Below are 14,728 nucleotides of genomic sequence, written 5' to 3' on the forward strand. Positions count from 1 at the left end.
TATCAGTTGTTTATGTGTTAATGAACGCCAGACAATTAATACAGCGGATCGCAAAGCCACGATTTTCAAGTGTTTGTGTTGTTCGTGTTGTGATTTTTAAAAGCAGTAAGTTTTTGTCTCATTTATTTGTGCGGAAAAAAGGGCCCTTTCCCACGGCAGTCCAGTTTTGCGGGATACAGTAATGCAGGACACCGCAAAACTGGCAAAACTGTACCGGTCGTGTCTTCTTCTTCTTCTGCTTCGCCTTAGCTTATCCCGTTATGGTGTGAACACACAAGACACAAGTTTAGTGTATGTTTAAAATTCGAATTCTGAATTGGATCGGAGGGTGTAGGTTAAACGGAATCCTGCAAAATACGGGATGTATTCGAATGAGCTCTAAGATTATGGAGATGCAATACGACAGTTTCAGAAAAAGTGCATAGAAAGTTTTGGTTTAGCTAGACCGGCTTTTAACATTGTTGATAAAGTTTTAACATTTGAGTTCGATTCGTATCACGATTGCCTTGCCTATATTAAATTATACTACTCTACGAAGTTAACACTTATGACTTTAACGAATCGAAAACTATTAGGAGGTATGTTATGGTACTTTGAAACTCTTTAGATAAATTTCTTTAAAAGCTCAATTCCGGGCAGATATTTTCCCAAATAAGTACGGAAAGCTTGCTCTACCAAATTCGGGGTAGTTAGTAGAAATATTAGGATAAGGCGAGTTTAATTGTTCGAGTTGAATTAACAATTAATACTAAGTAAAACATTTATTGCAACTATTTTTCCTTTTCTAAACTGTTAAGTTACATTAAGTAGAAAATTAGTAAAATTGCTTATCGGAAAATGAAAAATGCGATTAATCATTACCATGACAAGAGCTAGAAAATATTAACTTCTAAAACATATTACCCGTACTTAATGAAGTTAATTACTTTTAATACGATTTGTTATTAGTTAAGGAAAACTAGGTATTAGGTACCTAATTAAACATAGAACCCAGCTACAAATTAAAAACGTGAAAAGTTTATTTTATCGATATAGGAGGAAGGTCCACAAGGTGGACCGACGACCTCATAAAAGAAGCAGGAATACTCTGGATGCAGGCCGCTACCAACCGGACAGTGTGGAAATCATTGGGGAAGGCTCTATGTTCCTGTGACTGAAATGACGATGCTGGGATATCGTCGCTGTCAGTTCAAAAGGATGTATGATAAACCAGTAGGTTTTCAGGAGAAACAAAAAAACTGTATAATTTTTTAAGTTTCGATTTGACATTGATTTGACATACGTCCTTTTGAACTGACAGCAACGATATTTTTTGCTCCTTCACGTAAAAATTGCTAGATGGATTTTCATCAAACTGTGCAAGAAGCCTGACGTCCCTACCCAGTTAGGGTTATCGAAATATAGACTCAGTAAAAGGCGCAGGTAGAAACTAAAGTAGTTGCTTCATTTGGTAGGCAGTATACCTACCAAATGAAGAAACCTACCTAGAAATAAAAATCTATGAGCGCTACATTGAGCGCAATTGTTTCCTGCTTAGTAACTGAAAAATTTGATAACACTTCTAAGTAAACGATTAAATAAAACTATCTGATTTTGTCAGTTTATCAGATTAGTTTCTAGAAATCTACGTGTAATGTTTTTAATTTTGCAAGTAATGTCAATGTTGTCGATTAATTTTATCAGGATAGGCAATTGGCACTGCTGAGGGACGCTTTTTGTCTGCTTTATGACAGTAAAATTATAAATTAGCTCACATACTGGGTATAAAAACTTTTCATAGTTTATTTTTTCGTTAGAAATACATATCAGCAAAACGAAATAAGGTAGGCCAAGTACTTAATTACTGAAAATACGATTAGTGTGCCAGCATTCTTAGTAAATAAGTTACTTGTTTTCTTTTTTTTTTGGGAGAATATAGCAGTAAAACATATAGGACACTATTATAGCTTATTACTATTGTGCCTTAAATAAAAAAGAAAAATAAAATACATTCTCATACAAGTTGTATTATTACAAGCCGTGAAGCCGACATTGTAGGTACATCATTGTTTCAGGCGTTAACATTTTCAAGCCAATGAAATTAAACCAAATACCTACCACTATAATTGTTAATTGCCGTCTGTTTAGCCAGGTGAACATACAACACATTCATATGCTAATCAAAATACGTAGGTTTGTATTCTCCTATTTACCTGATGTTAATGCGCCTGCGTCGTACGTCAGATGAAATGTGTTTTCCTATGAAGAAAATTCCGGTGAACCCTATGCTGTATCTTAGAGTAGGCGCACACTGGTGATTTTTAGTTGGCCGATAGTTGTGCCCGTTTTTAAATTGTATGAAGAATCGGCCAAATCGAATCGGCGTAGTGTGCGCACTCCCATACATGCCCATACTGATCAACTGCCCGAGGTGAATTCTTTTATTTAACTTTATTTCTGTAGTTCCATTATTGATTAACAAGAAATGTTCGTACCTATCTGCTTTCGCGTCGGTCCTATTGAGCCGTGTCGGTCAACTAAGTAAGACGGCTCATGTAAATTCTGACACAAGAGTGGTGACTTTGAGAACTAGGATAGTTTGTGAACTCTACCAGTGGATATCGTAAAAGGCACCTAATATGCGAACAACAGGCGTCCCCAGCTAAGCCGTCTGGCCACCGTGGGGAGTGTAGAACAACTCCTCCCTCCATTTGCCTCTGGTAGGGCCATACTCCTGCAGTGGAGACTTAATGATCCTGGCGATGAGTGTTCTTTATTAGGATCCAATCCACAAGATGCGATGTAGGAATTACTTATTATTCGTTTTCTAAACACGAGCAAGTTAATTTGTAGTTTATCTGCCGACAATTTTGAAGAAAGTAAACACGAAAATTAATAAGTAAAAGTTTGTCGTGACCAATAAAACAGATAATTATGTTTTTCTTCATTACTATCTGTCACTTTGCACAACATTTTAATACAAATGATATCGCTATCGACTGATGATCTAGCTTTGGTATCATAATCAGCGTTAATAATATTAAAGAAATAATTTTAGAAAGTTAAAATTTGCCGCTAATCAAGATTACATTTAATTTTGATAACTCAAAATTGTAAACAGATTAAAAGTAGTTATAGTTAGGGCATTAAGATAATCAGTATGATTCATACTCGTGCACGTCAACTAAATTGAGACAGAATTGCTAAAATAATTGTCTGAAAACTTTGCCCCAAGCATTTCAATGTAGGCTCCACATAAAACGGCGAATTCCCTTTAGCTTTGTTAAATACAAACTTTGGCCTTCACTAATTGGGTTGATTGAAGGCCAAACTATAGATGCAGGCTACATAGGAGTTGCAGTGGTGGGCACGAGGGCTGGAAATAGTCCCAAGTTTGGAACTTCGAACTGTAACTTCGAACCTTAATTTCGAACTCTTAAAATGTTCTTCTGATTAATTTCGTTGCGGGTCTAACTTTTTCCCGGGACAAACTTGACTTTTGCTGGTTGGGTTTTTAGTGGCGGTCTTGTAGATCCTGGGTACACAGGAGTTGCAGCGGTGGTCCCGAGTTTGGCAACTTGTCCCTTTACGAATTCTATGTTAATACTTACAGATATGTGGATCTCACTAGCCTTTGCGCTAGTATTGACGATCGGGACATCATCAGCTCAAGACGCAAACTGCGACTTTGTTTCGAATGTAAGTTCCCTTGTCTCTTACTAGTCCACTTCTATTACTGCAAAATGCTTTGGGTCAAAGTTCACCAAAGAATCTCTGATCTCGTGGAGAATGACTTGGCATATTTATGGTTCGCCAATTTATGAAATACTAAATAAATAATTCGCACGCCTTTTCTAATATGTATAGCTTACCCTAGCAAAAACCCTAACAACAGCAGTGGGGGAAGTCGAAACTTAACTTCGAACTCCTCCTATGTTCTTCTGATTAATTTCATTGCGGGTCCAATGACAGTTAACTTGCCCCCGGGACAAACTTGACCTTCACTAGATGGGTTTATTGGCGGTCAAGCTGTAGATCCTGGCTACACAGGAGTTGCTACGGTGGGAACGAGAGGTGGGAATAGTCCCGAAGATAAAACGCAGGTTCGATCCCTGCACATTTCAGTGAACGCCGCGTTTGTTTGTCTTACTAGACGATTTCTTATAATACGAGTAGGTACATGTATGTTACCCATCAAATCATAGTTTAGTGTGAGAATAATAACCGTTTCAATGTAAATTCTTAAAATTTCCAGGTGCAAGCAGGTCAGACCTACTATGTGTACAGTCCAAACTACCCCCAGAACTACAGGCCAGGAGTGCAGTGCCGCTGGGTCGGCATCTGTCCCTCCGGGTACAACTGCCGGCTAGACTGCAATGATATCTCTTTGCCACAGGTCAGATAAAAAATTTGAATTGAAACATAAGAAAACCGAAGAAAATTACATGCTAAGAAGCATTTACTTTAGGATTTCTTCATGTTTTGTTCTTATTCCTAGCCTTATTTCATCAGCTACTTCAGACAGTGGCGTAGCGTGCTATCTCGGCGCCCGGGGCGGGAGACCCACTTTGCCGCCCCCATAATTAAATTTCGCAGGCAATGAGGTATCTTTAATAGGATGAGCGGTTTTACAAGCGGATTCTACGGGACTTATGAGCAGCGATGTCAGAAATAACTTTGTCAATATCAATATTAGCAGCCAATTCTTGTTCAATCGATAATATAGCCAAGTTTGACAGTCTAGCGGAGCTTAGAGCTAGATCTGAGGTATTTTTTTATTAGCTTCAACTTCGAAAAACTTCTCTCACAACTTGCAACACTAATCGCCAAAGTCAAATATATACGAATCAAGATGACTATATTTGGAACCGAAATTCCGAGATTTAGTTTTTGAATGAACTGGAGGAGCTCCAGTGGTCCTTTACCACTTATATCTTCCTCTGATTCAGAACAGGCAACAAACTGCTGGAGACGCTTCCGCTCCATCTAAAACTCGTCCTTGTCGATGTCTTCTAATACATGGGAAAGTCCAAAAGTTTCGCTGGCATCAAAAATCCGAACTGGTCCGATATTTTTTGAATTTGCTGGAATCGAGTCGTCATTTCTTGAATGATCTTGTCGAATGATGCGAACACCTCTCGACGGATTTCCTGCTCGTGAGACAAAGCTGCATCTTCAGAAGATTCATCGCCATGCATGCGTTTTTTTCTGCGAATTCTTCTCGTTTTGAGTTCGATTCCGAGTTTTTCGCAGAGAGTCTTAGCAAAGTCAATTGCTGCTTGCACGAAACGGTCTCTACTTTCCACTAGGAGGGTTATCAAAGCGTAGAGTTTCTGAGCACACTTATCCACACTTAGTCCTCGTTGCTGCAGGTAAATCTGTGCGTCATCTACTTCAGGTAGCACTGCAGTCCAAAAGCCAAGAAAAGATAGTTTGTTAAATGACTGCATGGCTGTCAGGAGAAGACTGGCTCCCGATCTTGTTTCGGAAGTTTGAGATGAATCTGTTAATTGTTCCAGTACCTCAAGAACTACCTCAAACTTATTTTTAAGCATCTTGACAGCTACATGTCTAGCGCTCCAGCGCGTTTCAGTGACTCGTTTCACTGCTTAGCCTGTGACGGCAATCAAAGCGTTCCATCGAACAGTTGATGCAGAAAAGAAGGCAAATAGCTTCTCCAGAGTTCCAAAAAACGTCACGGAATCCACTGATTCAGAAGCAGCGTGTACCCCAGCCAAGTTTAGCGAGTGTTTTGTGCATGCAACGAATAGAGCTTTCGGATTCAGTGCTTTAATCCTGGCTTGAACTCCATTGTGAATCCCTGACATTGTGGCAGCATTGTCATAAGCCTGTACTCTCAGATTCTGTATGTCCAGTCCATCTGATGTTATCTTCGCGATTATATCATTGCTGAGATCTTTTGCATTTTTTCCTTTTGGTTCGAAGAAGTCAATGAAAGATTCTACCACGGCGACTTTTTCTCCTTCGATATGTACGTATCGCAGAACTTGGCTCATTTGGTCATTGTGGGAGATGTCTGGTGTACTGTCGAAGATTACGCAATAATATTTAGCTTTTTGAATACGACGGATGATGGTCGATCGAACTTGCTGTCCCAGTAAGTTTATAAATTCATTCTGGGTTTCTGGAGATAGATATGAAACTGAGATATTTTGCCGCCCCCACGGGCTGGCCGCCCGGGGCGGGCCGCCCCCTCCGCCCCACCCACGCTACGCCACTGACTTCAGACAAATTAGTCCGCTTTCTGATCACTGCTGATCACTCTTCTAAAGAACTACAAGTTTGTTTAAAAAAAATACGATATAGTCACCTAATTGTTACTCTATTGCTGAGTGACTGTACCGTGTGTTAGGAATTTTTCCTGTTTAGCCCAAATATTAACTGGCAGAGAATTATGTACCCTTATGTAGCCTTATGTACCAACTATATGGTATGAAAGAATAAGGAATAGGGCCTGTGTGTTTCTTTAATGCGCCAACTGCAACGGCGTGAGTTTTAGATGTGCTTTTTTTCTACAGCAGGAAGGGACTTATAACTTCCAATTCACATTCTCCACGAGTAACAACGACTTTAAAATTACAGACAAGTGGCTGTTCTCTCGACCGTCTGCTGATATCCAAGTCCGGTGACCCTCAGTTGACGTCAGCAGACTACTACTGCGGCACAGGGACTGTCACCGCCGTGTCTACTGGCCAGAGGATCAGCGTGGGTGAGTAAGAGAAAGACAAAAAAGTTCTCGAGTGGCGAGCACGGGCCGGAAGACGTAGTGTGGGCCGACGATCTGGTGAAGGTCGCGGGAAGTATTTGGATGCGGGCAGCGCAGGACAGGTCGTACCTAGTGGTCGTTATGGAAATCCTTGGAGGAGGCCTTTGTCCAGCAGTGGACGCGGCGACATGTCGAACTCCGAGAAACCCCCAAAGTTTCGAATGTTGTCATACCTTTCACAAAGCGATATGCCAACATGAGCGACGGTGACAAATAGATCCGAAATTACTTAAATTTCGGAGTTACTAGCAGCTCTGCTGTAGACTTTCTTCCAAACGCAGACGAATGCTTGAGACAAATTAATGCCAATAGTGTTGTCCCGCGTTCCAGATTCATATGGCCCACCGAGTGCACCGTCAGGTTTTTAGTGACAGTTCCTCAGAAAGGAACAGCCCCATATAGCCCATCGTATACACATACGATTTCATGTATTACTAGCGGCCGCCCGCGTATGCGTGGACCCCGTCTTAACCCCTTAGGGGTTGAATTTGCAAAAGAGACTCCTAGCACTTGAAGTTTCTGAGATTTCGTGAAGAGTGAGTGAGTGAGTCAGTGACCTTTCGCTTTTATAGATATAGATTTTCCTGATGAAAAATTACCCTTGCTTCAGCCTATCAAAGACAGGGAATACTAGTGATTTCTGTTTTTTAAATAACTCATTCATATGCCAGGGTTGATAACGTCGACGCAAAGTCCTGGAGGAAGATTCATGTGCCAGCTGACCGCGCAGGCCGCCACGACAAACCCCACCTGTAGCTGCGGCTATAAGAAAACAGTAAGTTGGATAATTACATTTTAATAGAAAAATCTTTAACTGTCCCTGTGTATTTGGAAAGTTTCCCTAGGAAGCGGTCCAATGACAGGCAGGCAGGACGACCAATGACGGCGTATGCACGCGCAGTAATTGCCATAGCCGACGCGATCTGCACGCGTTGGTTTGGCTGAAGCTTAAATTAGAGCTATCGTTTTGGCGCCACTGTAGAATAAGGTCATTGTCACTTGCTATTATAGTGAGGACTATCACATTTGCATTCACACGGTTGGCGCCACTGTAGAGTAAGGTCAATCGCCGTGGTGCCAACTGTTAAAATATAAAAACAATAGCCCTCATTGTGCCCCTTCGTTTTGTATTTCTTTTATTTAAGGTTCTCTAGAAATAGATTCTTCTGTCTATTCCACTTTGATCACCTGGATTTGATTACTCAGGTGACCAAAGTGAACTCCAGGTGACACTTTGGTGTCCTTTGATCACCTACGTTATCCTGGGTGATCAAATCCAGGTGATTAAAGTGGAATAGACCGATTCTTCGTCGCGCTAGATAGTCTGGTGAACTGAAAATTTTCCATACCAGTCAGGATATTTTTGTCGTTGATTCCAGAACCGTATAGTCGGTGGGCAACAGACAGGCGTGAACGAATTCCCAATGATGGCTGGTCTGGCCTATAGAGATATAGGGCAGATCAAGTGCGGCGCCGTCATCATCAGCAAGCGATATGTGATGACCGCCGCCCACTGTCTGACTGGACAGAGCCTGAGCAACCTGGCCATCATCGTGGGAGAGCATGACGTCACCGTTGGTAAGACAGAACTCATCATCATATCATTAGGTCCAGTAGCACTTGATACTATCCACGTACCAGCAGTCGCAGCGTAGGACTTCCACCCACAAGGTGGTGGCCCAAAATGATACGGAGGTCAAGTGCGGCGCCGTCATCATCAGCAAGCGCTATGTGATGTCTTCGTTGGTACTAAGCCAAAAGTCATCATCATCATCATTAGGTCACGTACCAGCAATCGTAGCGTGATGAAACTTCCAACCACATTGCAAAGGGTGGAGGTGGATAGATGACCTGGTAAAAGCTGCACGATACTGGCCGATTCAAACTAGCCAGTCTGGAAATAATTGGGGTAGCCATTGGACGTCCTATGGAAAATAAACTCGAAAGTTAGATCAGATGAATGTACTCGTCAGTGTTTATTATCTCTAAAAAATCTACTGCCTCAGGCGCTCTAAAAGGTGACTGAGTTTATTTCGCCACTTCTCAGTACCATCCCATATTTTATAATTATTGTCCTGAAGTGGTGGTAGGGCAAGCTATTATTTGGGACGTAGCACGTTGTAAGCGCCCTGGAGCTAAGTACTTACTGAAAAATATTTCGATTTTGATTTTGACGTGTCTTATTCCCTTTTACAGGAGATTCTCCAGCAACCCAAGGATTTCAGGTCATCTCTGCAATAATTCATCCTAATTACACGCCGTAAGTTGCAATTTCATACTAATAATTTTACTATGCCTGAGTAGTTTAAACCCTCTGCAATAAAATTACTTCATTCGTCATCATAATACGAGTATGTAGCGACGTACCTGAGTAAACGTAAATATCACCAATGTAAAGTGTGATTAATGTCAATAGACCGTCATCATAATTATCATTTCAGCCATAAGATGTTTACTACTGAACACAAGCCTCCTTCAAATATTTCCATATTGGCCGGTTAGTCCTGACCTGATGTCGTCGATCCACCTTGTGGGTGGACGTCCAACGATTTGTTACCCGGTACGTGGCTTTCACTCTAATAAATAGAACGCCACAAAAATGAAATTTGGACGGACTTCATGCATATGGCCCACCATAACGTGCCCAACTGCCCACTGTAGATTCGTTCTTGGTTCCAAGTCTAGCACTTTTTTATCAGTTCCACTAATTCAATTGGAATTATTATTTGGTGTCATAGTAAGTCTTGTACTATGCGGTCTCCATTTTATATTTTTTACCGCAGCGATGATTGTTAGTATCACATCCTATGGAAACAGGTCATCAAAGTGTGTAAAACGATTTTTTCGTGTTTTCAGGTCGAACTACGATTATGACATAGCGATCCTGAAAACGAACGCGGACATAACTTTCAGTGACCGCGTCGGCCCCGTCTGCTTACCTTTCAAATTCGTCAACACCGACTTCACCGGATCCAAACTTACTATTTTGGGTAACGCGTTTTTTTCATGATATAGCTCTTGTAGGTTACTAAACCTTTGTTTGTCACCTGTTATCCGCTTTGCAATGGAGGGAAGTCGAACCTTAACTTCGAACTCCTCCTATGTTCTTCTGATTAATTTCGTTGCGGGTCCAATGACAGTTTAACTTTCCCCCGGGACAAACTTGACCTTCACTGGTTGGGTTATTGGCGGTCAAGCTGTAGATCCCGGCTACACAGGAGTTGCAGCGGTGGGAACGAGTGGTGGGAATAGTCTTGTTGCAGTGACTATCTCGTAGTTCTAGCGCTTTTAACTCAGTCAGTGGTTACAGTTACAGTTTAACTCACTCAACTGAGGTATGCGAGTGAGGGTGTTTTTGTAACGTCAAACGTCAGCGAGACTAGATCTCCTTCGGATATAAGCTCTGTGACGTCATAATCCGCTGCCGCTCCCATACCTCCGGTACTGAGTTAGGTGTTGGACCTATAGTTGCGAGAGATTCCTCAAAAGCAATCTAACAACTAACTTGAAGTGACCCGGGGTCTACTCTATTTTCTTTAACAAGAAAGTCTTCGTTCGTTTCAGCCGAAAGACGTCTACTGCTGGACAAAGGCCTCCCCCAAGGATTTCCACAAAGACCGGTCCTGTGCCGCTCGCATCCAGGCGCCTCCCGCGACCTTCACCAGATCGTCGGTCCACCTAGTGGGAGGCCTGCCCACGCTACGTCTTCCGGCTCGTGGTCGCCACTCAAGAACTTTCCTGCCCCAGGGGCCGTCAGCTCTACGAGCTATGTGCCCTTCTCTTTCTCCTACCTAAGAAAGTCTTAGTTGAATTAAATTTTTAAGCGTTACATTTTCAACAGGATGGGGGACTCAATTCATTGGCGGACCGACTTCTAACTACCTCCAGAAGGTAGACGTGGATGTGATCAGCCAGAGCTCGTGCAGGAATGTGGTGCCCACTCTGACGGCACGACAGATCTGCACTTACACACCAGGGAAAGACGCTTGCCAGGTACGTATTATTATGTCAAAACACCCCATAATTATTCTCAATTTTAATCTGGGTTATGGAGGCCTGATGCTCGCAATATGTTACACGGACTGTTTGAAGCTGCTGGAATCGACAGCTTCAAGCTGTGACTGCATAGTAAACTACAGTATTCTACGTACCATGATACCGGTCGATCATCACCTCAGCCATAGGACGTCCACTGCTGAACATAGGCCTCCCCCAATGCTTTCCATGTTGCCCGGTTGGTAGCGGATGACCTAATCAGGATCAAATTTTTTGATTATGAATTTAGTAACTATCTTTCCAGTGTAGGGAGTATATGCCAAATCATCCATTTAGTTTGCCTCTGGTAAATAAGAGAGGGTCGTCTCCTACAGTGGAGACATTTTTTTTTTTATAAATAAAGTTAGCAATTTATATTGCCCAATAGTCCCATTAGCCTCTCGTGTTAAAAAGCTAAATAAGCTTGTGTTACGAGTCGAGCGGCGCGCGGTGGGTTTCGAACCCGCGTTCCTCGGATCTCAAGTCGGCCACTCCGACCCCTTAACCGTTCGGCTATCGTGGCTATGATAATTGACCTGATGATGAAAATAACTAAATTCTAATGTGCACAGGATGACTCCGGCGGCCCACTGCTCTACACGGACTCCAGCAACGGCCTGCTATACAGCATCGGCATCGTCAGCAACGGGCGTTTCTGCGCCGGCGCCAACCAGCCGGGCGTCAACACGCGGGTGCCGGCCCTGCTCTCCTGGATCCAAACCAACACTCCCGACGCCAGCTACTGCTATAAATGATTCTGAACCCACCGTGTTTTATTCAACTTACAAATTACAACCAACAAACCTTAAGCTCGCGCTAACTGTGCGGCAGTACCTAGTCAGTGCACTGGTATCTTGCAAACAATAAAACCAAAACAATGAAAGTTCAAAACAAAATAAAACCAAATATTGACACCAATCTGTTTTTCATTTTAGAGCTGATTTTTCAATCATTAACAACTTTTAACTGAAGAATAAATTTGTCATTTTGACATATTTCCCATACTGAAACTGTCAAACTTATTCTTCTGTAAGAGTAGGCGCACACCGTTGATTTTTTATCGGCCGATAGTTTAGTTGGGCAGTTGATCAGTATGGGCAGTTGATCAGTATGGGCATGTATGGGAGTGCGCACACTACGCCGATTCGATTTGGCCGATTCTTCATACAATTTAAAATCGGGCACAACTATCGGCCAACTAAAAATCAACGGTGTGCACCTACTCTTAAATGTAGTTCATCGCCATAAACCAAAGAAGAAGAAGAAAGTTATCAGACGATTGAAAAATCAGCCTTTACTTCGGCCATTCTCAGATGAGCTAGTTTTTACGTGTCCGGGCTGTTAAATCGTTAAAAATGACAAATTAGAGACATGCAAGTATTTTTATATGTTACTTAACAACCCCATCCAGTTGTGCATTAAATCATAGGCCTCTATTTTAAGTATTTGTGACTTAATTAATTTCATGAACCTCTGTTCTCTAATTACCGTTACGCGTCCGCACACCGACTTAATGTTAAAACTTGGCTGTAATTTTTATGTCGTATAGATTTGGTTTACTCCATTCAACATTTTAAAGAGTACAAAAGATTGTCTTACGCATAGCAAAATATCTATTCAATAGAACCATTCTGTAAATAATTAGAATTAAAAAACTGCTTGTCCGAGCGAAAGTCCTAATTCCCGTGACGTTTTCTGTTTTTGGGCACACAAGCCTAAATAATAATATTTGACACATCATTTACGCGCGCGGCGCGAGCCCTTAGTTAGTTCTAAGACCTGTTAGCAAGTAGACGTCTATTGCGTTGGCGTACCGTCGATGAATTGCGTAAGAGTATAATTACCATATCTTTGGTTTTCAATTTTTCTATTTACCATGTCCTTATTTTTATACTCGATTTTTGAAGGTAGATCCACGTTGTTAATTTAAATAGATTCAGTACTTTGGCCTTCATACGTTGTAGTAAGACAGTATTTGCATACGCTGAAGATTTTGGAAATTTTGAAGAAAAACTATCGTTTTATAATTTCCATGTACTAATTACCGTATATTTATAATCACCGTTGTATGAAATTATTACCTACAAATTGCACTCACGATTGAATAAGTATGATGATAAAATATGAAATATACCTAGACTTTCGCATAACAACTGTACGGACTTTTCTTCCAATCTGACAATCAAAATTTTAAAAAACTTTCGTTAGAGTAACCTCGAAATAGATTCGATTTCATGACGAATGTTCAGCTTCAGTTGCTGCATGGTTGTTGGATTTAAGAGTATATTTTAACCCCTAAGGTGACCCCACAAAAAGAAGTTACCTGGAGTGAAATCGGGGCTTTCTGATGGCCAGGAGATGTCACCCCTGCATGAAACATGTCTCGTACCAGATATTTATTTTTACTATTAGTATAATTGATATTAACATCTTAAATCATTAATTAATTCTAATATAATACCATTAACATCTATCCATAATACCTTTGCCCTAAGAAGATGAGATTTTCCAACAGTAACACTTACCTGGCGTGATCACATTAAGAACAAAAGAGAACAAATCAACAGACAATGGGACTTTTCAAGGCAAGAGTGTATAGGCACTTTGTACCATCCTAAACTGCATCCTACCTGCTTTGTTATGCATAGAAAAAACTTCGTGATATGCAATGGGTACTGGACAGAAGAAGCTTGGAGAACAAACTATATACAAATGGATCCTAAAACCCATGTAGACATGGCATCGACTTAGCCTCGCAAATGTAGAAATACTTTAACGTTTTCAAAATAAAGGTTTAAAAATCTTGAGCTGTGCACCTTGGTTTACAAAGTCCACTGAAGTGATACCAAACGTCAAAGAGGGTGTGGAAAATCCTGTAAAGCTTACAACCAAAGACTAGACCTTCATGCAATCTATTTGCTGCATCCCTTCTAAATTCTAAGAATTCTGCATTTAGGCTCAGGAGAAAGCGAATAGCATCAATCTGAAAACTTATTGTAAAAGAATCGAGGTGACAAATCATGGGATATGCTGAGCTGGAACTGTCATTATTACAAATTCAATTTAATCTGATAATGGGTGATGGCTGATCGCAGATAGATTAAAAAGAGGAAAAATCACTTAAATCATTAATTAATTTTTCGATATATGCATATCCGAAAAATCAAATTTGTGAGATCTCCTGATCCATTATCTGTACGTTAAATCGTTTGTACCACATTGAAATCAAATAAATGATGATTAAGATTCTGATGAAATGTGACACGTAGCCCCTTCTGGCCGAAACTAAGTGTTCCTGTTATAGCCTCGATTATTGCAGTATACTGAAAATATCTTGATACAATAAATAATAGAAATGAGTGTTTTCCTTTTTTCAAAGGGTTATTAAGTGTACCTACAGCGTTTTTTATGACGCTATATATTTATATACAAATTTATCAATGCAAGATATTGTTTTCTTGCTATTTTACATATTTTTTCTAATTACCGTTAGATTAAGTATTAGCCTTATCTAATTACCGTGACCATAAAATTTTTGGGTCTCATTTACGCGAAAACCGCTTGGAATAATTTGACGCCTTAACGATTGTTAAATTCGTACTTTTCATGTGTTTCATATTTAAATGCGTTTAAGTCAATTAAGCCAAATTTCAAAAATGATATGGTAATTAGGCTGAGAACGCCTAATCGTGAGAATGACCGACTTAGTAATTTAAACCTACCTTTTGTTCGAAGCTCGGTAGGTCCCGTGAACCCACTCACTCGTCAGGCTGTGGGTACCATTATGAAAAAATACCTTTCATGTTGAAGATTCGGTATCTTTTATTATGGAAAATGAACACATTATGTATTCCACTGAAAAGTCTAAAGAAAACTGAAAGAATTGATTCGGAAAATCGTGATTATCTCCGTCTGCCGACTATTGTG

At 40.7% G+C, this 14,728-nt stretch overlaps 1 protein-coding gene across 1 annotated transcript; it reads left to right on the top strand.

The window, feature by feature from the left end:
• On the top strand, positions 1-11,719 carry LOC114361239 (venom serine protease 34-like). The gene is made up of 10 exons (XM_028316233.1): positions 1-105; positions 3,593-3,678; positions 4,235-4,375; positions 6,583-6,709; positions 7,438-7,541; positions 8,146-8,344; positions 8,963-9,026; positions 9,623-9,756; positions 10,608-10,759; positions 11,374-11,719. The coding sequence occupies exons 1-10, from the start codon at positions 21-23 to the stop codon at positions 11,554-11,556; spliced, it is 1,275 nt and encodes a 424-aa protein (XP_028172034.1). The 5' UTR covers positions 1-20; the 3' UTR covers positions 11,557-11,719.
• The last annotated feature ends 3,009 nt before the right edge of the window (positions 11,720-14,728 follow it).

This window comes from Ostrinia furnacalis, unplaced genomic scaffold (assembly GCF_004193835.3).
Source record: "Ostrinia furnacalis isolate ACB-3 unplaced genomic scaffold, ASM419383v2 OfSCF5472, whole genome shotgun sequence".
NCBI classification, from domain to species: Eukaryota; Metazoa; Arthropoda; class Insecta; order Lepidoptera; family Crambidae; genus Ostrinia; species Ostrinia furnacalis.